Source organism: Dasypus novemcinctus, chromosome 12 (assembly GCF_030445035.2).
Source record: "Dasypus novemcinctus isolate mDasNov1 chromosome 12, mDasNov1.1.hap2, whole genome shotgun sequence".
Lineage (NCBI taxonomy): Eukaryota > Metazoa > Chordata > Mammalia > Cingulata > Dasypodidae > Dasypus > Dasypus novemcinctus.
In genome coordinates this window covers 59291176-59319089 of record NC_080684.1, presented here as the reverse complement: position 1 = coordinate 59319089, position 27914 = coordinate 59291176, and the positions used below count along the sequence as shown (strand labels likewise).

The 27914-nt window shown below is 39.5% G+C and overlaps 1 protein-coding gene across 3 annotated transcripts; it reads left to right on the top strand.

Annotated features, from left to right (window-relative positions):
• Positions 1-27795, top strand: CSRP2 (cysteine and glycine rich protein 2). 3 transcript variants are annotated; one of them, XM_071218966.1, is made up of 6 exons: positions 1-62; positions 19155-19267; positions 22021-22189; positions 26050-26179; positions 26799-26892; positions 27489-27795. In XM_071218966.1, the coding sequence occupies exons 2-6, from the start codon at positions 19156-19158 to the stop codon at positions 27563-27565; spliced, it is 582 nt and encodes a 193-aa protein (XP_071075067.1). In that variant the 5' UTR covers positions 1-62; position 19155; the 3' UTR covers positions 27566-27795. The 3 variants fall into 3 exon arrangements, with proteins under 3 accessions (XP_071075067.1, XP_004473001.1, XP_004473002.1); XM_004472944.4 differs by lacking the exon at positions 1-62 and adding an exon at positions 105-244; XM_004472945.5 differs by lacking the exon at positions 1-62 and adding an exon at positions 203-600.
• The last annotated feature ends 119 nt before the right edge of the window (positions 27796-27914 follow it).

Genomic DNA, 27914 nt, shown 5'->3' with positions numbered 1-27914 from the left:
CTCCGGTGCCCGGGGCCCGCCGCGAGCAGCCCTCCTGCCCGGCGCCCCATCCCCGAAGGCAGGTCCGGGAATCCGCGCAGCGCCGCCAGGGGGGCGGGAGGGGCGGGGCGTAGGCCGGTCACGCCCACCAGAGGGCTTTAAATGGCGCCGGCACGCGCAGCGGCGGCTCTGGGGCTTGCCTGCACGTTTGCTGCGGCCCCGTCTCGCTGTCCCGCCAGCTGCGCGAGCCCCGTCTCGGACTCGAGTGAGTAGCGAGGGGCCGTGGGGGCGTCCCCGCGGTGCCGGCAACCGGGGGAGGGGGCTTCCCACAGCCTCCAGTGGCCCTCTGGCCGTCCCGCGGGGGCCCGTCTTCTCTGACATCCCCCTCCCGGCCGCATTTGCTCCGCTAGCCGTCCTGCTCACGCCTGCCCCCAGCGTCCCCACACCTGCCCGCAGTATCCTCCCGGGGCCGTTGAGGCCCTGCCCTCGGGTCCAGGGTCTACGGGAGCAGATAAAAAATCGTGCCGGAACTTTTAATTCCTCAATACCGGCTTCGCTGGAGAAGAAGCGGGATCGGAGTTTGGCGTGGCCGTTAACTCGCCTTTCAGGCGACGTGAGAAGGTACCCTTAGGCCCATCCTCCAGCAGGCGTTCCTCTCCCGGCTGCGTGGGGGCTGCGTGGGGGCTGCGTGGGGGCTGCGTGGGGGCTGCGTGGGGGCTGCGTGGGGGCTGCGTGGGGGCTGCGTGGGGGCTGCGTGGGGGCTGCGTGGGGGCTGCGTGGGGGCTCGGGGTCCGAGTCTGGGTATGTTCCTCCGACCGGGAGTGTCGTGCAAGCCTCGGGCCTTCCGAGGGACTGTTGCCCACAGACCCCAGAATTCTTCGCCCGCAGCTGTGCAGAGCTCCTGGTATCCCTATTGTATGGTGGTCTCTGCCCACCAACCACTGAACCTTAAATGTTGACGGAATAGTAGAGAAATATCAAATCGATTACGCCAAGGCTTTTTTTTTTCCTGGAACTTTTCCATCATTCAGGTATGAACAAGAGAAGCCAGAATGCTTGGTTGTGAAATTCTGCAACAGGTCCATAAAAACACATCCTGGGTTCCAGAGCTAAATTCAGGAGCTCCACGTAGGCAGGCCCTGAGAGAGGGGGTCCTGCCTTCTAAGCGCGACGATTACTGGATATATTTTTTTAAATGGTTATCAAAAACGTTTAACTTGTTTTATTTGCTGTCTGTAGAATGGGCACATTTTCACTTTATAAATGCTTTTCCATACAGAAACTCGTTTTTATTTTGAGTAGAAATTTTCTAGCTTGGGTAGTAAAAGTGGTCTCTCTTGTCCTCAACTTTTCTAATCACCCTGTTTTAAAGCTCTACCTATAAAATGACAAGAACTCAAAACACGACAGCCACAGATTTGGCCATGATTTGACGCAAAATTTTCAGGAGATGGGTGAGAGATTTTAAAAGGAGAAATCTATAATTTCAAAACTGTATATCAGAAAGTAAAACCGATTTTATGAGGTCTTTCCCATAGCTTCTGGGCCATCTCTCTCTCTCTCATTGCCACTGATACTTTATCATTACTTCTCCAGGGGTCTTTCTACTCTGCACCCTAGTACCTTCTGCTTTTTGAGAGCACGGCTACTGCAGAGGCAGGATCTACATTCCGTGAATCTTTGAAACTAGTAGTGCATGTTTGGACCTGAGCCAGTATTGGTTAATTGAATGAATGAGGTTGCAATTGTGGGGAACAAAGATTTAATCAGACTCAAGAAATAGGTTTTTGTTAACGGATGTGATCTAAAGTTTCATAATTTTTTAATGGATTCTTCAAAGATGTATTCAACAAATACTGATTGAGCACCTGCCGTACGCCAAGTACTGTGCTGAAAGAAGTACTGATTGGAGGCCGGTCTTGAGGGAAATGCAAAATCACTTGAATCTGGGGAAAATTGTGCTTTACACTAAAAAAGCAGGAAGAGTGGTATAAAATAGAAGGGACAGCAATAAATGAGGACCTTTAGAAACCTGGGTCCAGCCCTAGCTCTGCCACTAAATAGTTATGGAGTTCTGGACCTCTCATTCATCTCTGTCCAAAAAAAAAAACACAAGTGAGGTGACTCAAATGAGCCAGGGAAAGGGGTCCTTCCTCTATGGAGGAGGCAGCATGGGATGGTAAGGAGGGCAGGACTGAAGCCGGCCCAAATTCAGATCCCAGTTCCAGCACTCATTGGTTTAATGACCTTGGGCAAGTTATTCTTTGGCTTCAGTTATATCATCTTATAAAATGGAAGTAATAAAACATAGCTTGTAGGGTCATCAGAAGACATGTTAATGCTTCCACCCCAGCCTGGAGAGAGATTCCTTCTAATTAGAAAAGGTTCTGCACCTTGTTGAATATGGGGGGGGAATGGCTATTAGTGAGAGTGCCTTCCAGGAGACAGGCTGACTGTCCTGAACTCTGCCTCCTAGGCCTTGCCCAAAGGCCAGCCTTCTTCCATGTGCAGATGTTCACAGGTTCCCTCAAGGCATTCAGGGCACAGCTAGTCTTCCTTAGGCTATTTGCATCATATTCCTTGGGTTCTTTTGGGTGGAGGATTTTTGTATGCTGATCCCCAGACTCCCTTGGGACCTTGATAACGTAGGCGGAGATTCCTAACTGTTGTGTCATGAACCCCTCCGGAGGTCTGGTGAAGTCTCTGAACCTGTCTCGAAATGTTTCCAAGTGCATAAAAATGAAGTACACAGTACCATGATCCCTATAGTTTCAAGGATCTGTGGGCCCTGGGTTGAGATCTTAAGAAAGCGTCTTTCAAACTGATTGTGGAGGGAAAGGGCACAATTTATGTGTTATTTTGTTTTGTTACAAGTCTTAGAGGAAAAACCAGTAGAGGTATATTGTGAATCATCTGCAAAGGATATCGGTTTCCTTGCTTTTTGTTTACCATTTCATTGAGCCAACAGCATTACTGATTGTCCTTGGCTTTAGTAAAATGAGAGAAATTGTAATAAATTAGGATTAAATGACTTCCCATCTTATTACTTCATGGTAGTTTCACAGTACTTACTGAAAAGTGGAGAGAGAATTAAATACTTATCCGGCACACAGTAGTGCAGGAAATGCTCAACTTAAGAACACACCTGTGCCATAACCAGAGAAGCCAGTACTAAGTTTGCATTGCCTATATTTCAGTGAAACATCAGTCAAATTAACTCAGTACAGTTAATTTGAATTTTATTGCTATGAATTTTTGAGTTGGTAAATTTGTTTTGGTGTCATAGTAGTAAGCCACTTAATATCTCTATTCCTCGTTTTCTCATCCATAAAATGGGGATAATGATAATGCCTACCTGAATTACGAAGTTGAAATGTGTTTAATAAGTAAAATACTTAAGTGAAGAATATAGTAAACTTTATTATTACCTATCATGTGGCAGGCATTCTTCTAAGTGCTTTAATATCTCAGAACTCCTCTGTGATATAAATTAGCATTATCTCCTTTTATGAAATGAGATATCTAACAGACCAAATAACTGATGTAAGATCAGTTGGCACAGAAAATCATTACACAGTGTTTATAAGCTAGAAGAATCATTTGAGATATAGAAATGAAGTCAGGAGCTAGATGAAGAAGTGATGTAGGGCAGGGGTTAGGGGGATAATGAGGGAATAGATATGAGATGGATAGGGAAAGATCAGTAGTGATAACCAAGGCTGAACACTGCTAAATATTGATGATAAAAGCTACCATGTTTTGAGTGCCTACTATACAAATATCATAAATGAGGGAAATGAGACTATATTGACTCCAAAGCCCAAGGTTTTAATTGACTTGTATGCTGAGTTGCCTTTATTGTTTTTTTTTTTAAAGATTTCTCACCCCCGTCCCCCATGGTTTTGTGCTCACTGTCTGCTCTGTGTCTGTTCATTGTGTACTTGTCTATTTTAGGGCACAGGGAACTGAACCTTGGACCTCCCATGTAAAAGGGAGGCATCCAGTAGCTTGAGCTACCTCCACTCCAGCTTGTTGTGTCCCTCATTGTGTTTCCTCATTGTATTATTTTGTTGCACCAGCCTGATGTGTCAGCTTGCTGTCTTGCTCGTCATCTTTAGGAGGCACTGGGAACCGATCCCATGTGGTAGGCACCCAACTCCTTCAGCCACATCTGCTTCCCCTGCGTTGTCTTTAAAGCGAGAGTGAAGATTTGGCTTTGGTGAAAGGAGCCAAATGGAACACCTAGCTGTCCAGATAGACCTGAAGAGCCTGTCCTTAGTTCACTGGCATTCATTTAGATGAAGAGAGTAGAATAAGGAAGTAGTTTGGGTAGCTGAAGAAAAAGTTTTTAGAACAGGAATTCATTAAAGTTTCATTTCCAATTACAGTTCTCAAATACTGGTTTTGCTAAAAATCATTGTAATTGGAGAAAATGTTACTAACTTAAATTCTCTTTAACAAGTGACCTCCCTAAGTGATTCAAGGTAAGACTGGTTATACTGTATAGTATCATTTGAGAAAATGGTTTATAGCAAAGTTCTAGAATAATAACAAAGCTATGTATGTAATGTATGTAGTAAAAACATGTCAAAGCTTCTGGAAGCATTTAGAATCTGGATTTATAGATGGAGTCATTCCAAACCTTCAGTATCAGAGCAGATAACTCAAATTGTAAGTGGCGACATGTAGATCTGAAATTCATGGGTTCAGCTGTTCATATTCTAAAATAAGATGGTAAATGCAGCACAGGTGGTATGAGAATGATCTCTGGTCATTTTGTGGCTCAATTGATTATGTAGTGGATGAGGAAACTTTACCACAGGGTGACTCAGATTTAGATTACAGTGATTTCCCCTAGGGGTAAGTCAGTCTTAATGAATTTTGGGTGGTGTATTGGACTGGGGAGAAGCAGAAAAGAGAAATTGCACATAGATGTTAAGATGTAAACTAAGCTTTTTAAACTAATGCAGCAGACAGATCCTAGTGCTGGTACTCTTCCAGTCATTGCAAATCAAAGCACAAGATTAAGCTTTTATGTGGTCTATTTTGTGAGATGTGTATAAAGTAGGATTGTATTTCTCCTTTTGCCATTCTGGAAATGAATGCATAGGACTGGAGAAAAGCATGCAGTCCAGATTGCTCAGTGCAAATCCAGTTTGCTGTGATTAATGTCAGCTGTCGTGGAGTAGTGTAGCCAAAGGCTTGTAGGAAAAATGAAGCCTTGAATTTTTTTTCCCCACATATGCACGTCAATGCAAAGAATGACAGAAATGGAAGATCATTGCATTTCCTCCTGCCAAATCCAGGAAATGACCATAGAAGTTCAGTTTAAAAGTATAAATTCCAACTTCAATTCTTAGCCACTACCATAAGTAGAACTAACTATTATTATATTTGCAGTGCATTTTAATGTCCCAGAAAAGGAAGGCAGAAATTTTTAATACTTGTGATTTACGTGTGAGTAACCCATCAAGTTTTTGCCTTTATGTGTCCTGTTTGTTGTTCTGTAGCTATGTTCTTTAGTCACCAGCCCATGGTTTTCTCCTACTGGAGTTCTGATAGGAGCATGGTTACTGGATGGCTACCAAGTCATTTGTTTACCTTTTTTTTTTTTAATCTTCACAACCCCTCTGTGAAGTAGAGAAAACTATTTTCCCCAATTTACAGATGAGAAAACTACAGCCGAGGTTGCATAACTGTAATAGTGAAGTTTCCTCATGTCTGTGTAAACCAACTGACCTATCATCCTTCCATTTTTGAAGTATTTCAGACATATAAAGTAGAAAATAACATGAGGAAAGCTCACCTACCTACTATCCAGCTTGAAAGTAAAACAAATCCAGCTAAAGCTTTCTTGAAGATGATCTTTCGATTATACCTTCTGCATGTACTGCAGAGGGTTTTTCAGAAATCCTTTGGAAAGCCCTTAAACTGGATAGAATTTTAAAAGGTTAATGACTTGGGAAATTTAAATTGGAATTAAAAGATGTCACAAATGCATAAGACAGCCTTTGTCTGGATAAGCATAATTAGAGATTGTATAAACAGGTTGAAAATGGAAAGATTGTTTAAAGCAATAGAAATGGATTATTTTGTTTGTGCCAATTGCTCTGGTAGGTGGTATGGGGAATAGACATACACCCCATCCTCAGGGGAAGAAGCTTTCTAACATAGTAAGCAGAATATTATAGAAATTTGATGGGTATTTCCTGAAGAGATGACACACCCATATTTGACTGTTGCGGCACGTACAATAGAAATTAGACTTGACTTACAATGAGTGAAATTTAAGGTAACCCTGAACTGCATTTTAAAAAGGAAGATATTCCCTCTTTTAAAAAAAACAGGATGGCTCTTTAATGACATGGGAAAGAATAACAAAATGATTAGTTTTTCAACACCTATGTTTAGATGTTATTCAATAACAACATAATCTACTCTTAGTATTGATAAAAATATGACTCCTTATTGGTGATGATTTCAAAATAAAATGTGTGTAAATATAATTTACCAGGTTAACAGTTCACTTTCTAGTATAAGAAACGTGTCAACAAAATATTTTAAAAGCAGCTGGATTTATTGATGCTTGGCATCCAAATTTAAATGATTGGAATGTCATTACCCACATGCCTAGGTATCATGAGGCCTTTGGCTTCCTCAGGTATCTTGAGGGGACTTCTAGCAAATGTCTGTTGAATCCCAGAATACAGGTAACAGGTAACTTTGGAACAGTAGGGCAAAGTCAGTATTTCTGATTGCACTGCAAACTCAAACCAAGGCTTTGTGTCTTATATAGTCAGGTTCAAGTTTATTCCAGATTTGTTTCCCAAGGAAGGGAATAAGAGACTTTTGAAACCACAAAAGGAGAGCATGCAGATATGTTTTGTTGTTGCTAGTTATTGATTCTATGTGGATGCCTTTGCAGTAGCCTGGTAACGTTTGTGGAACCTTGAAATCACTTTGTTTTGTCTGGTGGCTATGAAGAGGGTTACTCATTAATGAGCATGAACACTTACCAAGTCGGGTGGATGGGGTAATAAGCTTTTCACAAGGTAAGATCAATAGTTTAGTGATAACTAGTTGTATCAGTAAGGACTCTTTGTGTATGTATGTAGTGGTGTTTGTTTCAAGGAACAACAGGAGTTCCATCTCCAAACAATTTAAAAAGACAATATTAGGAGTTCTGGGAAGATGGCATTGGAGTAGGCAGGCAGGGCTCAGATCTCTCACACAAATAATGGTGGAAGGGCCAAAAGCTGTCCAAGGGACCTGCTTGGTCAGACCAGGACAGTGCTACCCCACTACCAGGAGGTGAGGCACAGAGAAACGATGAACCTGGAACAACAAATGTGAGTTACTAAATCTTCATGGCAGCTGGGAAGGGCTCCCCTCCCCAACTCCCAAGATCCTAAGCCAGGATCAAAACCCTGGCTCACTACAGCTGACTGAGAGGGGAACAGATGTTCCTCTCTGTTCCAAGGGACAAGGGAAGGGGAATCAAGGGCTTCTCTTCAGTGAATTCAGCCAGCAGAGTCCACTTTGAATCTCAGCTCTGGTCAGACTGAAACACAGGAGAATAAACAAACAAACAAACAAAAACAGCTCTGTGGAAAGGTGAGCTGATGAGCACCATCTATTGGCCAGTCTGGAAATTGCATGGAAAAAAATTGATTTTTGGACTCTCTGAACCTGAAGTCTTGGGAGAAAATCTGTGCCCCAATAGTGAGTTGCTGGCCTGATTTTGATAACTTAAGCTGGGAAATCTTAAAGACTTAGAATAAGTTGAATCAAATATCAAAGAAAAGGCATGGGGAGGAAAAAAAAAAAACCCTAGACAAGAGAGAGAAATTAGCCATCAGAATAAGTTCACCAGCATATTCAGATGCTTAGACATCAAAAAATTACAAGCCATACTAGAAAACAGGAAGAGATGTCCCAGCCAAAGGAACAAACCAAATATCTTAAAGAGATAACAGATTTAAGATGCCTAATCAATGATAATCACACAGTTCTCCTAAATCAATTCAAAGAATTGAAAGAAAATATAACTTAGAGATAAAGGATAGTAGTAAGATACTGTGTGAACATAAATAACAACTTGAAAGCCTGCAAAGAGAAGTAACAGTTTATTGGAATGAAACACAGAATGGATGAGATTAAAAATACATTGGCAATACGTAACAGCAGATTTGAATTGCTTAAAGACAGAATTAGTGACTTAGGAGCAGATGTAGCTCAAGTGGTTGAGTGCTTGCTACCCCATGTACAAGGCCCCAGGTTCAATCCCTAAAAGCAAATGAAAAAGCCATCTTTAATTGGGGGAGTGGATGTAGCTCTGTGGTTGAGTGCCTGCTTCCCATGGATGAGTCCTGGGTTCAATTCCTGGTACCTTCTAAAAAAGAACTAGTGATTTTGAAGACAGAACATCTGAACTGAAAAAATACAGGAGAACAGAAAGATGAGAATGGAAAAATTGGAACAGTGTCTCAGGGAATTGAATGACAACATGAAAAGCACAAAAATATTCATTATCAGTATCCCAGAGGAGAAGAGAATGGAAAAGGGGCAGAAAGAATATTTGAGGAAATAATGACCAAAAACTTCCCAGCACTTTTGAAAGACTTAAAATATCAATATCACAGAAGGACAGTGCACCCCAAATAGAATAAACCTGAGCAGATGATAGAGGATTCAGAAAGCAACAAGAGAAAAGCAAAGCATCACATACAAGGGAACCTCAATAAGATTAAGTGCCAACCTCTCATCAGAAACCATAGAGGTGAGAAGAGAGTGGTATGATATATTTAAGGTATTGAAAGATAAAAACTGCCAGCCAAGAATTCTGTATATCGCAAAACTGTCCTTCAAGAATGAGTGTGAGTTCATAGTCCTCACAACAAACAAAAGCTGATGGAATATGTTACCAAAAGACCAGAAGTACAGGAGAGTGCTGCAGCCTAAAAGGATAAAACAAGGGCAAGAGACTTGGAGAAGAGTATATGAATGAAGATTATTAAGAAGGCTAAATTAAAGGGTAAACAGACAAACAATAAAATAATATGACAACAGGAAGCCAAAGGATAAAATGGATGATAATGCCTTTACAGGAATAACATTAATGATGTAAAGCCCCAATCAAAAGACATAGACTGATAGAATGGACTTAAAAAAAAAAAAAAAGAACCATCTATATGCTGTCTATAGGAGACTCACCTCAAATGTAAGGACACAACCAGGTTAAAAGTGAAAGGTTAAAAAAGATATTTGAAGCAAGTAGTAACCAAAATAGTGGAGGAATAGTGGTATTAATATTAGAACAAATAGATTTTTAATGGAAAACTATAATAAGGGATGAAGAAGATCATTATATATTAATAAAAGGGGCAATTCACCAAGAAAAGTTATTTCTTCTTGGTGAATTGTGTGCCCTGAGATACACAAGGCACACTTAACAAAACTGGATACTATGATAAATAAATTAGATTTAACAGACATCTATACAGCATTGCACCCCAAAACAGCAGGATGTACATTTTTTTCATGTGCTCATATCCAGAATAAAACCATATGCTGGGTCACAAGCAAGACTGAATACATTTAAAAAGGTTGCCATTGTACAAAGCACTTTCTCTGACCATAATGGAATGAAGCTGGAAATCAATAATGGATGGGAAAAGGGAAAATTCATAAATAAATGGAGATTAAACAACATATTCTTAAATAATCAGTGGGTCAAAGAAATAGCAAGAGAATTCAGTAAATATCTTGAGATGAATGAAAAGGAGAACACAACATATACAAAATGTCACAACCTATGGACATCACAAGGCATTGCTGAGAGGGAAATTTATAGCCCTCACTGCTTACATTAAAAAAGAAGAAAGAGCTAAAATTGAAGATCTAACTGCACACCTGGAAGAACTAGAAAAAGAACAGCAAACTAATCCCAAACCAAGCTGAAGAAAAATAGTAAAGATCAGGGCAAAAATAAATGAAATCAAGAACAATAACAAAAAATACAGAAAATCAACAAAAGCAAAAGTTGTTTCTTTGAGAAGATCAACAAAATTGACAGCGTCTTACCTAGACTGACAAAAAAAGAAGCTGCAAATAAAATCAGAAATAAGAGGGGGAACATTACCACTGACCACATAGAAAGAAGAGAGAGCAGAGGAGGATACTGTGAACACCTGCATGCCAAAAAAAAACTAGACAACACTGAGGAGGGACAAATTCCTAAAACACACGAACCACCTTCACCGACCCTAGAAGAAATAGAAGACCTCAACAAACCAGTCACAAGTGGAGCGATTGAAACAGTCATCAGAAACCTCCCACAGATGAAAAGCCCAGGACCAGATGGCTTCACAGGTGAATTATACTAATCATTTAAAGATGATCTAATACCAGTCTTGCTCAAGCTCTTACAAAATATTGAACAAGAATTAATGCTACCAAACTCATTCTATGAAGCCAACATCACCCTAATACCAAAACCAGGTAAAGATACTATGGAAAAAGAAAATTACCGACCAATTTCTCTAATGAACATAAATGCAGAAATCCTCAACAAAATACTTGCAAACTTAATCCAGAAGAACATTAAAAGAATTATTCAGCATGATCAAGTGGGTCTTATCCCAGGTATGCAAGGGTATTCAACACAAGAAAATCAATCAACCACATTGATAAATTGAAGAAGAAAAATCTCATCATTCTCTTGATTGATGCAGAAAAGGCATTTGACAAAATGCAGCATCCTTTCTTAGTAAAAACACTCCAAATAATAGGAATTGAAAGAAGATTTCTCAGTTGGTAAAATGCGTATATAAAAAATCTATAGCTAGTAATGTACTCAGTGGTGAAAGACTGAAAGCTTTCACTGAGACCAGGAACAAGGCAAGGATGTCCACTGTCATCACTGTTACTCAATATTGTGCTAGAGGTTCTAGCTAGAGCAATTAGATAAATAAAAGCTACCCAAATAAGAAAGGAATAAGTAAAACTATTTGCTGCTGATACAATACTGTATCTAGAAAATCTGAGAAACCCATAACAAAGTTAATAGAACTGATAGATGAGTTCAGCAAAGTGGCAGGATACAAGATTAATGCACCAAAATCACTAGCCTTTCTATATACTACTGATGGGCAATCTGAAGAGGAAATCAGAGAAAAAAATTCCATTTATAATGGCAACTAAAAGAATCAAATATTTAGGAAAGGACAGAAAGGACCTGTATTCAGAAAATTATAAAACACTGCTAAAAGAAACCAAAGAAGACTAATAAAGATATGGAAGGACATTTGGATTGGAAGATTAAATATCATTAAGATGTTAGTTATAATCAAACTGATTTACAGAGTCAATGGAATCCCAATAAAAATCCCAACAGCCTTTTTTTTTTTTTGCAGAAATGGAAAAGCCAATTATCAGATTTATTTGGAAGGGTAAGGGGCCCCAAATAGTTTTTCTGTTTTAAGACATTTTGGCTAAGTTGGAGGACTCTAACTTCCTGACTTGAAAGCATATTACTTAGCTACAGTGATAAAAAAACAGTATGGTACTGGCATATAAACAAACAGATTGATCAATGGAACTGAGTCTAGAACTCAGAAATAGACACATCTGCAGTCAGTTGATTTTTGACAATGTTGTCAAACCCTCCCAGCTGGGCCAGAACAGTCTTTTCAACAAATGGTGCTGGGAGAACTGGATAGCTATATCCAAAAGAAAGAAAGGGGACCCTTGCCTCATACCCTATACAAAAACTAACTCAAAATAGTTCCAAGACCTAAATATAAAAATGACAATCATAAAAGTCCTAGAAGAAACTGTAAGAGAAGATCTTCAAGATCTTGTGGTGGACGGTAGTTTCCTAACCTTACACCAAAGCACAGGCAACCAAAAGAAAAAATAGTGATGGCAATACCAACTAAATCAGTGCTTCTCAACGATCTTATTTTTAAATTTCAAAGTATGGACTGAATATACCCTGTTTAACAAGTTGAGTCCACTGATCATGTTCTTGGTTGTGGCATAAAATTGTATAAATGTTTCTGAATGCCGAACTCTGAATTTTGTCACAAATGGGTAACAGACATGGTCAGCCATCAGCAGGAAACAAAAGTACTTCAGATAAGTACTTCACTGAACCATGTGGCCCAAGAAAGGACCACATGCTTCCCTGGAAGAATAGTCCGGGGAGGGTACTAACAAAAGAATGACAAGCAAATGCTGTATGCCAGAAAGTTGTCCACTGCAATGATCAAGTCTATAAATGTTTCTTGTATAAAGATCTCATCCTAATCTTCAGGAAATTATTGGGATTCTGGATTGTCTTAATGGTATAGGACAGGCAGTAGAGTGGGAATTTACCACCCCTCTTTTGATTTTAAGAATCTAAGATTCTTCAGTCTTTTCTGCTTAGCAGCCTCCTTTTTTCCCTTTCTAGGCACGTTTGGGTGGCTAGTAAGGAATCTTAGCTTTCTTTTCTTTCTTTTTCTGGGGAGGAAGGGGGGAGGGATACCACATTACTTTATTTGAAGGAATGGTGCCAATGAGAGAACTTGGTGGACATTGATACAACTTATAGAAAAGGTAAACCCAACACACATACATGCACTGCCCTATGGCTCTAGGGAAGTTGGTATAAGGTTTAGCTCTCATCATCACTGCTTTCCAGAGTGTGCTTGTCAGAGAGATACTCTGCCAAGTCAGAATCTGGGGCCCCCATCTTGTGCACGTTGGTTGCGTAGTCACCCAGTTCTTTAATGGACTTCATTGCTCATTCAGGTAATAGGTCTCAATGAAATCACACAAGTGGGGGTTGTTAATTTCAGGGGCCAGTTTATGCAGTTCCAGTAGTGACTGATCCAGTAGTGACTGATTCATCTTTTATTCCAATATAATGCACTCTCCATTGCATTCAACCTGTTTTCCCAGTTATCTCATTCTGGTTTCTTGATATCCAGAAGGAAGATTCGGTAACCTCATTGATTCTGCAGCTTCATTCGTTTCTCAGTATGTTCCCTCTTCTCATAAGATTGGTGAAGGAAATATTTAGCAAGGGTCTTCAAAACCACATCATCACAGTCAAAGTAGTAAGCCATCGACAGATGGATGTGAGAGGTGTAGAGCTCCAGGTTAATTGGTGTTTGATGGCAGCCTCTGAATCCTGGTTGTAGTTTTGGTACACCTGCGATGGGGATGTGGTCATCATGGAGGGCAGTTTAGGAGAGGCGGTGGCTGCGTGACACTGGAAGGATGGTGGAAGGCTGTTGGGAGTGACTGGCCTATGGGGGCAAGCACCAGGTTCCTTCCGTTCAAGCACTGTTGAAGGAGGAAGCCATGGCGACTCTCCATCAAGACGTATGGCCTCTTAGCTTTTCCTAACCAGCTTTTACCTAGAGGCAAGTAGGTTATCCAAGGAGACTCAGACTTGCTTGTCTGAGGCAAGTGCTACAAATAACCACTCAAAGAAGGGAAGTCTGAAAATGATGTTGGGGGAAAATGATTTATTTATTTTTTAATATTACCTCAGTACTGAGGTGTTGTTTTTGTTTATTTATTTTTATTTCTCTCCCCTTCCCCCCCCCCCAGCCCAGTTGTCTGTTCTCTGTCTGTTTTACTGTGTATCCTCTTTTTGTCCGCTTCTGTTGTTGTCAGTGGCACAGGAATCTGTGCTTCTTTTTGTTGCGTCATCTTCTTGTGTCAGCTCTCCGTGTGTGCGGTGCCATTCCTAGGCAGGTTGCACTTTCTTTTGCGCTGGGTGGCTTTCCTTACAGGGCGCATTCCTTGAGCGTGGGGCTTCCCTACACGGGAACACCCCTGCTTTGCACGGCACTCCTTGTGTGCATCAGCATTGCGCATGGGCCAGCTCCTCGCGGGTCAAGGAGGCCCGGGGTTTGAACTGCGGACCTCCCATGTGGTAGATGGACGCCCTAACCACTGGGCCAACTCCGCTTCCCTTATTGTACCTTTAGATACCACTTGGGTCTGGACAAACAGAAAATTCCTTCTTAGCAAAACAGCTTTCTTTTCTGGCTAAGGCCAGTGTGTTGGCCATTCAGAACTAGGCTTTTAAACTGCATCCAGGTAGACCAATTAATTGAGAAGGGGATTAGAAAACATTGATCCTACATTATAGTAAGATAGCCCAGGATTTAAACTGGCAGCTACATGTAGTGTCAGACCATACTATTCAGAGGTTATTCCTACTACCCAACAAGCAGTTCATTTTAGTGGGAAGGGAATTTGGTACCATATTCTATATGGATTGACAGGCCTGCCAAAGAAAGAAAACCAACTGTTGGCTGGTCTAGTTGATTTTCATGGTGGGGGGTGGGAAGTTGGTGACGGGGGACTTTAGGATTAGTGAAGCACAGAAACTTAAACGATAGCCATCTGGATGGATGTTTATTGTGGTTAAAACAAGGCTCCATGTGTACAATGGCACTAGCTAGTCACCAACAAAACTATCTGTAAAATGTTAAGTATTTGGTGATGTTATAGTGAATTAAACATGTAATGAAAACCTCCACCTAAGTGTACTTAAGCTGAATTTTTTTGGAAAAGTTCATTAAAGATTGGTGGGGGTGTAGGAGGAGACAGCAAGATGGCAGTGGAGTAAGGCACTCCTAGAGTTAGCTCCTGCTACAGGGCAGTTAGTAAACACCCAGAACTCTCTGGAGCTAGCTGAAGCACCTGTTTGGGGCTTCAGGAGACCAGAAGGGCATCCTGCAATATCCTTGAATGAATGGAAGAAGGAGGCTGCCACCTGCAGAGTAGACTCGTAAGTAGATTGCTCCACAGTGCGGAGGCCGGTGCCCATCCTCCACTGGAGGCACAAGCCACCTTGGGAGCTGTTCTGCGGCAGGAATTGAAAGCTCCATTTCCCAAAAACGGGAGGAAGAGACGGTTGGGCACCAACTTAAGCTAATGATGAGTAAAATTCAGCGGGCTAAAGTATAATCCTGAGAACAGCTAAAGTTTGAGCATGTTCAAGACAGAAAGAGGCTGGGAGCCACCATCTTAACTCTGCACCTGGCATGAAGGGAAGCGGGGCAGACTGAAGATCCCAGTTCTGGTAAGGACTGGCTTCTTTCCATCCAGGTCAGATTGCCGGTTTAGCCTAAGACCCAGTGCCACCTCCGACACGGAGGAAGCTGTGGGGACCTGTGCCATCCTCTCCAGGAAATTGCCGGCCAAGCTGAGGAGGCCAGTGATTGTCCTATTCTGGTGGTGCAAGCTGCCCCAGGAGCTGTTCTGTGACCAGCATTGGAAGCTCCCTTTCCCAAAAACAGGGGAGGAGGAGATGATTGCCTGCCGATTTCAGCTACTGATTGGTAGACTTCGATGGCTAAGGAATAACCCTGGGAACAGCTGGGGTGTGAATTTGTCCAAGTCAGAAAGGGGCAGGTGCCTGCCATTTTGATTCCGCCCCCATCCTGAGGGGAAGCTGGCCTAACCAAATATCACAGTGATGGTAGGAACCGGTTTCTTTCATCCAGATTAGCCTGTAGACCTAACCTAGGCTTCAGTCCCAACTTTGGCAGGGAGGAGGTTGGCTAGCTCAGCACCAGTCTATCCAGGTAACTGAGGGTACCTTTGGCTGGCACAAACTGAATAATTAAAAGTCTTCCAGGGCAACTGTGGTCATCTTGGACTTGCAGTGCATAGATTGCTGCCCACACCTGCAGCTCCATCCATGCCCCAGGCAGGGGAGAAAAGGGCATGAAGCTTCATCAGTCTCTCTGGGCAACTATAATCTAGGCCTGCACGGCTTGGATTATTCCATGTAACTGTGACTTTGTCCCTACCTCTGGGAAAGGAGAAAGTTGGGAGAAACTTCATCTGTCCCTGGGGCAGTGAGGGCAGCTTGAGCCTCCACGGTTTATAGCACGAATTACATCCTTGGCCCCTACTCCACAACCAGCAAGGGAGAAAGGGCAGGAAGCCCTAAACTAAAGAGAAAAACTGCACCCAGAAGAAATACTCTAGTAATCCAGATGCCAAGACACCAATCAAAAATTACAATCCACATCAAGAAACAGGAAGCTAAAGGAACAAGATAAGCCTTCAGATGACGTAAAGGAGTTGAGACAACTAATCATAGATGTTCAAACAAATCTCCTTAACAATTAATTGAGATGGCTAAAGAGATTAAGGATATTAAGAAGACATTGGATGAGGACAAAGAAGAATTTGAAAGCATACATAGAAAAATAGCAGACTTTATGGAAATGAAAGGCTCAATAAATGAAGTTTTAAAAACCTTGGAGTCCTATAATAGATTTGAGGAGAGAGAAGAAAGGATTGGTGAGCTTGAAAGTGAACATACAAAAGAACAGATGAGGAGTGGAAAAAATTGAACAAGTTCTCAGGGAACTAAACGACAGCCAGAGATGTGCAAACCTATGTGTTATGGGTGTCCCAGAAGAAGAAAAGGGAAAAGGGGCAGAAGGAATATTTAAAGAAATAATGTTAGAAAATTTCTCAACCCTATTGAAGGACATAGATATCCATCTCCAAGAAGCACAACGTACTCGTATCCAAAAAAATCTGAATAGACCAGTGCTGAGATACATACTCGTCAGAATGTCAAATGCGAAAGACAAAGAGAGAACTCTGAAAACAACAAGAGAAAAGCAATGCATAGCATATAAGGGATACCCAATAGGATTTAGTGCTGATTTCTCACCAGAAACCATGGAGGCAAGAAGACAGTGGTCTGATATATTTAAGCTACTACAAGAGAAAAACTTCCAGCCAAGAATCTTATATCCAACAAGACTGTCTTTCAAAAATGAGGGCAAGATTAGAATATTTACAGATGAACACTGAGAGAATTTCTAAGCAAGAGACTAGATTACCAGGAAATACTAAAGGGTATGCTAGAGTCTGAAAAGAAAAGACAGGAGACAGAGGCCTGAAAAAGAGAGTCTAGAATGAAGATTATATGAATAAAAGTAACTAAAAGTGTCAAAAGAGTGGTGAAATAAAATGACAGATAAAACTTAAATAGTCAGGAATAAACTTAACCAGTGACGTAAAGCATTTGTATTCAGAAAACTGCAACTCATTGTTAAAATAAATTAAAAAAGCCCTAAATAACTGGAAGAATATTACATGGTCGTGGGTTGGAAGACTAAATAACATTAAGGCGTCAATTCTACTCAAATTGATAAACAGATTTAATTCAATCCCAATAAAAATTCCACCAGCATTAAAGAAAAAATTGAAAACATGATCATTAAATTTATTTGGAAGGGTAAGAAGTCCTGAATAGCCAGAAGCATCATAAAAAGGAAAAGTGAACGCTCATCTCCAGACTTTAAATCATAATACCTACCTATAGTGGTAAAAACAGCATGGTACTGGCCTAAAGACAGACACAATAGACCAATGGAACCAAATGTATGGTTCAGAAACAGACCCTCACAGGTATGGTCAAGTGATTTTCGACTAGCCTGTCAAACACACACAGCTCTGGCAGAACACTCCATTCAACAAATGGTGGTGCTGAAAGAATTGGATATCCATAGCTGAAAGAAGGAAAGAGGGCCTCTATCTAATACCTTATCCAAAAACTAACTCAAAATGGATCAAAAAACTAAAAATAAAAGCAAGAACCATAAAACTTCTAGAAGAAATTATTGGAAAATATCTTCAAGACCTGGTGGTAGGTGGTGGATTCTTAAATGAGATAAGAGAAGGACTGAGTGGACTGATGTTTAATGTATGTAGAAGTTTTAATTAGCTTTACTGTAAAAGTGTGGAAATATATAGAGTGGGTGGTAACACACAGTGAGTAACAGCTGGTTTATAAATGGGGATATGATTGAAAATGGTAGTCTAGTTATGTAAATGCCAGTTGACAGAATAATAGAGAATAATCTAGGAACTGGATAGCACAGTAAACCAAGAGGTGGATGGGAAAATTGTGGTCGATGGTACAGATGCAAGAGTATCTTTCGTTAACTAGAGCAACTGTATTTTACTACTGCAGGGTGTTGGGAATGTGGAGAAGAATGGGAAAAATAGAGCTGGAGTGACCTATGGACTGTGGTTAGTAGTAGTAATATATTCTTGCACCTATGTGAAAGATGTACTGGGTTGATACTGAGGCAGTATGGAAAATGTGAGCCAAACGTACACTATGGACATGGTAACAACCAGATGATATTATTTTATCTGTAGCAAATGACACAGCACATTGTGGTGTGTTGATGGAGGGGTGTTGTTTGGGTATTCTGCACATGTGCATGATTGTTTTATAAGTTTACAACTTCTGTCATAAAAAATATATTTAAAAAATAATAATAGGGTGGGTTGGGGGAAAAAACACACCAAATGTAAGATAAGGACTATGATTAGTAGTAAGATTTTGACAATATTCTTTCGTAATTTGTAACAAACATCTCACGATGATGCAAGGTGTTGGTGCAGGGTTGGTGTATGGGACGCCTGTACGTTATGTATGTTTGTAAGTTCACAACTTCTACTATACACTTAATTGTTTATGTATGTTCATATATAAATTACATAAAGATAATAATAGGGAGGGTTGGGGGGAAATACTTTGGTTAATAGTAATGCTTTGACAGTGCTCTTGAATCATTAGTTAAAAAGGTTTAACAACAATGTTAAGGTGTTGGGGATAGGGTGAGTTATGAGAGTCCTGTATGATGTTTTATGTTTGTTTAAGTTCACAACTATTACTGTACACTTGTTTATGTATGTTTGTGTGTGGGTGATATATTTCAAGAAATTAATTTAAAAAAAGATTGGTAGGGGTGGAGAGGGAACGAGGTGGTGTTTTTTGCACTCCTCATATTTCTTTCCTAAATCCATCCTATAGATAGATGCTAGTTGCATAGTTTGTTTTGTGCCTGGTGACCTGTATTGTACTATTGAGTACAGGTCCTTTGTCTTGTGGGAAAAAACCTTGTGCACAACAGGCCTGAGTTTCCTAATGAAAGAGCTGTAATTGGGAGAAGAGATGATTTTGGAGGAACACAGGCCTTTAATAGATGTGGTTAGAGCGGTTCATAAAAAAAAACAAAGTCTGCAGCTGGCCTGTGGGTTTAAACAACTCTCTAGGGAACCTGTAATACACTTCGTACATTACGGGAACATTCTGCATTAACATGTTCTGTTCTTTTTTCCTTCAGAATGCCTGTCTGGGGAGGTGGAAACAAGTGTGGAGCCTGTGGGAGGACCGTGTACCATGCAGAAGAGGTGCAGTGTGATGGGAGGAGCTTCCACCGCTGCTGTTTTCTGTGCAGTAAGTACCTCCCAGTGTTTGACCTTGGAAAGAATTTATATGTGAAAGTGTCAAGTTACCTATGTGGAGAAGAAAATGTTTTACTAACAAAAAAAATAACTTTTTTGCTAATAATTTAAAAAGTATAAATAGTTTTTCCTCTGTCCTCTTAGACATTATAAGTGCTCAGCCTGGCAGAAGTAAGCACAGCAGGTGTGACCCAAAATACTTGGACTTTCTTTGGGTCCTTTTAGCTCCTGGCCTCTATTTTGGTCTCTTAGCCTTGACTGTATTTTACTTTTTAGTACATCTGTCTCTCTTGCTGGAAAGTGAACTCAGTGCTGTTTATGTGGTCTGGCACCTAGTGTAGCTTCTGGCACATTTTAAGAGCCAATTTTTTTGAATGAATGAATTGCTCCACATCTGCTCCAGCATTTTCTTTCTGTCTGGACTCCTCTTTGTAGCCTACTTGCTTATTTCTTACTACACTAAAAATTGAAATTCAAATGATTAAAGCCGTGTAAACTCAAATTCTTCTTTCTCTGGTTGTGAATGTTATTTCTAATTACTGATATTCTAAATTTGATGAAAAAGACCTTAGGGTATAAAAATCCTTCAGTGTTGAGAGGGAATTACTGTTGTTACTAGACAGAAGATTATCAGTGTCTTGCAAAGACAGGAAGTATGTTTTAAGGACAGTAAATACCAGATAATGAGAGAAACAGGAGATAAGCCCCCAAATTAAAAAAAAGAAAAATTCCCTCTTACATGTTCTAAGGACAGTAAATACCAGATAATGAGAGAAACAGGAGATAAACCCCAAATTAAAAAAAGAAAATTCCCTCCGACAGTTAAGTCTTCAGTTTTAAAACAGAGTAGCAGTTTACGAAAGTTCTTCATTAATCGTATTTTTTTTATTCAAATGACAATTTAATGAATTTGTTGCATGGGGAAGAACCTACTCCTACATAGATACCTGCTGCATCTATAATACTGTAAAGTGAAAACTACTATAAGAAACTGAATATGTCAAAAATAAATTTAGTAACAGTAAGGAGTAATCTTCAGAAAAGACTTTTCAAATTCTTTTTTCCTCTAGGCCTCAGTGTTCAAGGAATCTGGACACCTTTATAGTATAACTGCCTCATAGATAACCACAAAGAGACATAGAAAATTGCAGTTACAAAGAATAAAAATACAGTAATGAATGTTTGCTATTTATGCTTCCAGAATAGTTACCATTTCTCAGAAGATTTGGTTTAACCATTTATCTTAGAAGCTACCTTTTTTGTTTTAAAGGGATATATTTGTCAGCAGGTTTGTATCCAAAAGAGTAAGTGAACAAAGAGAAAATACAGGGACTTTAGGAATCATTCTTAGTTTCATTTAGGTTAAGCCCTAAAGAACATAGCAAAAACTAATTGTTTACTAAATGTCAAGTTCTTCAGTGGTCATTTTTACTACTCCTTCCTAATATTTATCTCTGTTGACTGAAGCCTTTTGAGGAAATAATTCAGAGTAGTTTGTAGACCTGTGGGAATTTTATAGCACAAAACAGGATGAGGACTGGGGGAAGGAGTGGTGGTTATATAGTAAAATTTTCATACACCTAAAATTGCTTTAATAGATACATATTTTTCATGTTGATTTTATGTTTATTCTGTCTTTAAGTATATTTGCTATTTGTTCTTTAGCAGTGTGTAATATTAGGCTTACTATATCTTTGGGCAAATATATTTCTGTACTTGGGCTTCAACAAGTAGATAATGGGCCTTCCAGAGTAGAGGATGATGTCATTTTATTCTACCAAGGGTGACTTTACTTTCAGATAATAGGAGCTTCATAACTTAATTTTAAACCCATCAGCTTGTTCAGTCTTTCCTTCCATCCCCCCCTCCCCATCTTTTAAATCAGAAGGGGAAGAAATCCCCTTTTCTACTACTCTTATTTTCAGGTTAGGTATTTCCATTTGCCTTATTGTGCTGCCAGTGAGCTCCTTTAATATTTATTTATTTTTCTTCAAGCTTAAAGTTTTAGAAAGCGAGATACTGTCTGGATAAAACACGATAACATTTCACAGTTTTATGAAATGGGAAACATGGAAATATCTTGTGGGAAGAAATCCATCAAGAAAGAATGTATTCTCCTTTGGAACAGAAGGGAAAACAAATGCAGACTTGACCATTTTCAGACATACTTATCAGTGTTGGAGAAGCTGGTGGAAAGTAGGAAAGAATATGGACTCTTGATTAATATGAGAATTCTATATTTAAAACTGTTTTTACTCTAGGGGTATGCTTTTCGGTAAGGAGGGGCTAAGGGACAACTCCCCCAAGGTACCAGCTATCCTTTTGTTGTTAGGTTGTGATTTTATCAATCTGTGGTTTTGAAGAGGCTTGAAAGAAGTTAGGGGAGTGTTGAAAGGCTGTGAGCAAGATGATGGTAGATTTGTTTCTTCTGCTCATGTAATTATATATATAGCCAACCTCCCAGAGAAGCAAATCATATGCAATAGTTGAAGGCTCTGGACTTCGAAACTTTAATACATTTTTGAAACAAAATATCATATCCATGGAAGAAGGCAAATAATCCTCAAATATAGCTGACTAGTACAGATGCTGCTTTGTGGCTTTTGAAAAACCACAGGATAAACTATGAATGTTTGTCAAACTGTGTTTGACAAACTATGAGAGTTTGTCTTTATCATTTTTAGACCAAGTGTCTGTGCATCTACTGTTCTAAGAAAAACGCACTGATGTCTTTTTCTCTTCCAGTGGTTTGCAGGAAAAATTTAGATAGCACTACAGTGGCAATTCATGATGAAGAGATATACTGCAAATCCTGCTATGGAAAAAAGTATGGACCAAAAGGCTATGGTTATGGCCAGGGTGCTGGCACACTCAACATGGACCGTGGCGAGAGGCTGGGCATCAAGCCAGAGAGGTGAGTCAGGAGTGTTTGTTACCTTCAGAAATGAATTAATGACAATGTTTTCTTGGTAAACAGGAATCTGGAAGAGTCCAGATTTTAGCTTAAAAATATATAGACAGTTTTATTTTTTATTTTTTTTGCCTTTATTTTTTTAATATTACATTAAAAAAATGAGGCCCCCATATACCCCCTAACCCCAAAATATGAGGCCCCCATATACCCCCTAACCCCCTCACCCCATAACAACAATCTCCTCCATCATCATGAGACATTCATTGCATTTGGTGAATACATCTCTGAGCACCGCTGCACATCATGGTCAATGGTCCACATCATAGCCCACACTCTCCCACATTCCACCCAGTGGGCCATGGGAGGACATACAATGTCCAGTAACTGCCCCTGCACCATCACCCAGGACAATACCAAGTCCCGAAAACACCTCCACATCTCATCTCTTCCTCCCATTCCCCACACCCAGCAGCCACCATGGCCACTTTCTCCATACCAATGCCGCATTTTCTTTGAATACTAATCACAATAGTTCATGAATAGAGTATCAGTAAGTCCATTCTAATCCATATGCTATTCCTCCATCCTGTGGACCTTGGAATAGTTGTGTCCACTCCACATCTATATCAAGAGGGGGCTTAGATTCCACATGGATGCTGGATGCAATCCTCCTGCTTTCAATTGTAGGCATTCTTGGCTCCCTCCATGTTAGCTGAGTGGGGTAAGTCCAATAAACCAGAGTGTAGGAGCTGAAGTCTGTTGATACTGAGGGCCTGGTATAGACAGTTTTAGACCTAACAAATTGTTGTGAGTTCTAGTGCCAGTTTTGTAGCATTTTAAGGTGTATTAAGGAGTCAATATTTTTGCAAAAGCAAGTGATTTACATTCCCATTAAAAAAAAATTCAACACAAAGCTTTAGAGACCAGATGTCATGAAATCAAATGCTAGAATCAAATGTATTATCTGAATCATGGGGGGTTTCTCATATGCACTTAAGCAGTAAATGATATTCCTGTGACTTTTTCCATGTAATATTTTTTCCTTATCAAGAAATTACTTTTCTGTAGCTTAAAAATTCCTACTTGAAGTTGAAATTATTTCCTGTTTTTGATCTTTGAGAGACTAGAGACTATGTTAAAGACTTTAGTACCTAAGTAGCCCAAGGTGCTAAATCTGTTAAAGTTAACAAAATATTTTATTCTCATACTAAACAATTTATTTGGAATTTCCTTATAATTCCTTTTTTTAAAATAACCCATTTATCCCTCCATTTGAGCTACATTTTTCCATCCATTTGATATTGAAGAAGCCAAAATCTGGTTTAAGGCTCCTCCAGTACAAGGACTGCTAAAGCCTTTCTTGAACAAAACCACTAATCATGCCCTTGCTGTGGGCCAGCCACCATGCAGTGTTAATATATATTAATGCCTATAACACAACAACCCTTTAAGGTATGGTTTCCCATCTTACTCATGAAAAAAACTGAGATGAGTAATTGATCTAAAGATACAATACTAGTTCAATGCAGAGCCTAGAATTTAAACTAATCTAATTCCAAAGCTTAGAATCTTCAACACTATGCTGTTTGGCATGCCCCCAAATAATTACCATGTGCCTACTGTCTGCTAAACATTGATGTTCATTACTCTGATCATCACAATAACTTTGAGATGTAAATACTTTGTTCCCACTCTAGGGGAGCAGGTGTAGCTCATGATTGAGTTTGCCTGCTTTGCATGTAGGAGGTCCCAGGTTCAATCCTCAGTACCTCCTAAAAAAAAAGTTTCCATTCTATAGATTAAGGAACAAAATAAGGCTCACGGGTCACACAGACAAGTGACAGAGCCAGGTCTTGAACTTGTATCGATCTGGCTTCAAGATTTGTGCTCTTTCTACTGGGGGAGTGTTCTACATTATGGTCTCTGTTCTGTGGGTTTTTTCCCACTCACATATTGGGGCCTTGGTACCTTATACAAAGACCAACTCATTGTTGCATGTTTATTATTTGCAGTGGACCAGCTTACCTTTGCCTTTTTTAAAGTTTACTGTCCTTATTCTGTTACCCTTTCCAACTTGTTAAAATCCATTCTTGTTTCCAATAGTTTTTTCAGACCCTTCAAAACATATACACCTGTACACCCTCTCCTAACCAAAAACCAACTCATCATTCATAACCCCAAAGGTCAGTGATTGTGACCATGGTTTAAGACCAGTCAACCTCTTCTTTACCTACTTATGCTTTTTTACCCTCCCTAGTATAAGCCTTTTGCTATTGTTAACCTGTGCCCTTGTCCCTTGTGTTCCTCTTCTTAGCTTGACCACATCTTACTCAGCCTTTAGGACCAGGTATAGGATCTTCCTTTCCAAGGAGCCTTTAAGGACTCTGAATCCCATTCTTTGAATTGTGGGAGCACCTCTGGCCAGGACCACCCAGGGGGCATGTGATAATTATTATGGATTATGGGATTAAACATTTTTACAAGGATCTCTTGGAGACAGCATGGAGTAGGCAAGAGCATTTTGGATTCAAACAGACCTGTATTTTTTCATTCAGGCTCACCTATTTACTAATTCTCTAATCCTTTGGTACAGGGTATTTAACATCTGAGCTTCCATTTATTTATCTGTAATATGAAATAATACCCTTACTTTACAAAGTTGTTAGAAGGAAATGGGAGGTGATCTATGGGAAGTTCTTGGTAATATAATATGTGGCAGATTTGGGAATTATTCTTGGTTGTATGGCCTCAATTTCAAGTGCTGGTTATTACTGTGGATAAGCTATTAAAGATCACTTTATAAAGTATATACTATAAATTCTGGAGATTTTAAAGCTATATTTACATTAAGGAAATTAAAGTAACCAATTCTGTGAATTAATACTGTAAATTGGTATTTTCTTGACATAATTACATACATAAAATATTCAGAAATACTTTTTTCATAAAAACCCTTCAGATGCATCTTCTCTTTGACATAGACACCATTTTTTAAATTTGTATTTGATGTGACCACTAGAAATGTTAATGAATTATGTCCAGGAAAAAATAGTAATTGGTATACTTTGCTACTCCTGCTAAGTACTAGCTGTTGTTATATCTTATCTGACCAACTAATTTATATAGTTCCAGAAGGGCCTTTAAATCTTCTAAGCTCAAAATGTTTGTGTTTCACATTATGTGAACCCACTTATAGAATGGAAAAAAATCCTGCAGAAAACAGAGAAATATGGCTTACCCAGTGACCTGTAAATAGTGACAAAAATACCCTTTTATACAGAGTTTAGATAAGTAGGTCACTGTAGTAGGTACATTTTCTAAAATATTTTCCCATAAAGTAGTTTATTCACACTGTCCACTATTTAAAATATTTTAGGAAATTACATAATTGGGAAGATATGCTGAAATGTAGACTACCGAAATCGACTGACCTTTTTGCAGAAATTTTTAACTGCCAAAATTAACTTTAGTTCAGTTTCCTTTGAAATAAAACTATATGTGATTCTAGTAGTACTAATAATATGAAATAAAAATAAGGGTAAAAAATGTAACATTGTTTTGTAGACAGGATAGCACTGGGGTTACATTATTAATAATTCAGACAAGTTTATACTCAGAGGGTCAGATAAAAATTTGGTGCTTTGTCATTTCTTTTCTAACAATGAGCTCACATAGTAGGCCAAAGTATTAACTTTGGCCACTGCACCAAAGGTTAGTTTCTTTCTTCTTTCCCCTGTACCAGCCAGCTAAACACTCCAGCCATGAGAGAATAGCAGTCAAGATCCAGAGCTCTGCTGTTTCTGCCCTGTGGACTTACACCCTTTTGAAAATCTTGCCTAATTTTTTCTTCTTTCCACAAGTGTTCAACCTCACAGGCCTACAACAAATCCAAACACTTCTAAATTTGCTCAGAAATATGGAGGTGCTGAGAAATGTTCCAGATGTGGGGATTCTGTATATGCTGCCGAAAAGATCATTGGAGCTGGAAAGGTAATGCGCTATTTTGAATTAATAACAGGAATAACTCCATCAAGCCCTTTTTTCCCCAGTCCATTTCCACTCAAGTGCTCTGCCTTATAAAGAAATGCCCTGGATTAAACCTTTTAAACGAATTACCATCTGAATCATTAATTTTTTTTGAAGTGATGCCCTTTGTTTGACATATCACAGCTATATTTAAACTTGCTTCCATGGGGGGATGCTCCTGAAGCCAACTAAAAAGGCCAGACTGTTAAATCGAATCTGCAGGTTATTCAGTGTAGTGAAAAAAGGAGTGAACCAGAGTCAGGAGACCTATGCTAATTACCAGCGTTGTGACTATAGGAAAGTTATTTAATCTTTTTGAGCTTCAGTTTTTAAAGGAGCAGAGGTTTAGAGCAAGGTCTGACCTCACTCCCAACCCTTGTCTTCTGTAAATGAAGTCTGAACTCAGCCCTTGTATAGGTGAGTAAAATGTCCCTACCAGAGAGGGCCAGTTTCAGCTTTGAGTTGGAATTGAACCTCTACAGTCAACTTGGGTGATCGTTGTAAGCCATTTCTCACCATAGCATTTACATTGTACTGCAGGAAACGTGTTTCTCATACATAGTTACACATTTATCTCTTTTAGCCCTGGCACAAAAACTGTTTCCGATGTGCCAAGTGTGGGAAGAGTCTTGAATCCACAACTCTGACTGAGAAGGAAGGTGAAATCTATTGTAAAGGTAAAAGTAATTTAAGTTATTGCTGTGCTGCATTGGTGTGTTGGTTAATGAAATGTTACCAGCATAAAAAAGAAAAAAAAAAGTACTCTGAAAATGGGGATGAGCAGGCATGATGTCACTGGCTATTTGAAAATAAAAGATCCAGAGATGCTTAGAGATGACAGTGAACCTCAGTATAAATTTATTCCTTAGTACATCTAAAAACTCCTGCAAAATAAAATAATAAAAAACCCTCAAATACAAAAAAAACACCCCACCACAAATAGTCTTCTTTCAACTTCATGTTTTAAGCAAACCTTATGAGGATATAAAAGTAATAAAATACACACATGTATTACTTACCTGGCCTGGTTTTCATACTTGCAACTCAGTGGGCCATGAGCTGAATGCTACATACAGAACCAGAACAGCTAGACTTGCCTTTGCAGCTTTAAAATATTTAAAATGTAAAATGCATCATGTTGTAAATAAGTTGAATCCTTTTTTTTTGGCATAGCTCCCAGTATTTTTTAATTTATGGGAGTTTGTTGTGTGGATCTTAAGCAATGTTAGCAAAGCTTAGTGGACTTACCTTAATTCTCCCTTTTCTTTTGTAGGATGCTATGCAAAGAACTTTGGGCCCAAGGGATTTGGCTATGGCCAAGGAGCGGGAGCCCTTGTTCATGCTCAGTAAAGGTGTAAAGCCCCAAACCAAGCATCACACACTGAGAATCTCTTCATTATCTAAGCACAGATAATCTCTCAACACAAACTACTGTGAAATTCTAGCAACATTTAAGTACTGTATATTACCCTGTACATGTATAGGCTGGCAAACTTTTAAGAATACTGTATCCTTTTGCTTTATGTTCCAGCAATTTAAAGAACCATTTCTGTTACATTTTAAATAAAACTTCAGCTTGATTTGGGTGTTCAATGTCTCTAAACCTCTTGGAGGAACTGCTGTGATTTCAGTTAGTGGAAAATCATTTATTTGGGTCCCTATCTCCATTTTATCAGTTAAAGAGATTCCACCCCATTAC

Bases quoted from the DNA above. Each gene is read 5' to 3' on its own strand.
- CSRP2 (XM_071218966.1), top strand. From the start codon at position 19,156: ATGCCTGTCTGGGGAGGTGGAAACAAGTGTGGAGCCTGTGGGAGGACC. The intron at 22,190-26,049 runs GTGAGTCAGGAG...TCTTTCCACAAG, and splicing joins CTGGGCATCAAGCCAGAGAG to TGTTCAACCTCACAGGCCTA. The intron at 26,893-27,488 runs GTAAAAGTAATT...TTTCTTTTGTAG, and splicing joins AGGTGAAATCTATTGTAAAG to GATGCTATGCAAAGAACTTT.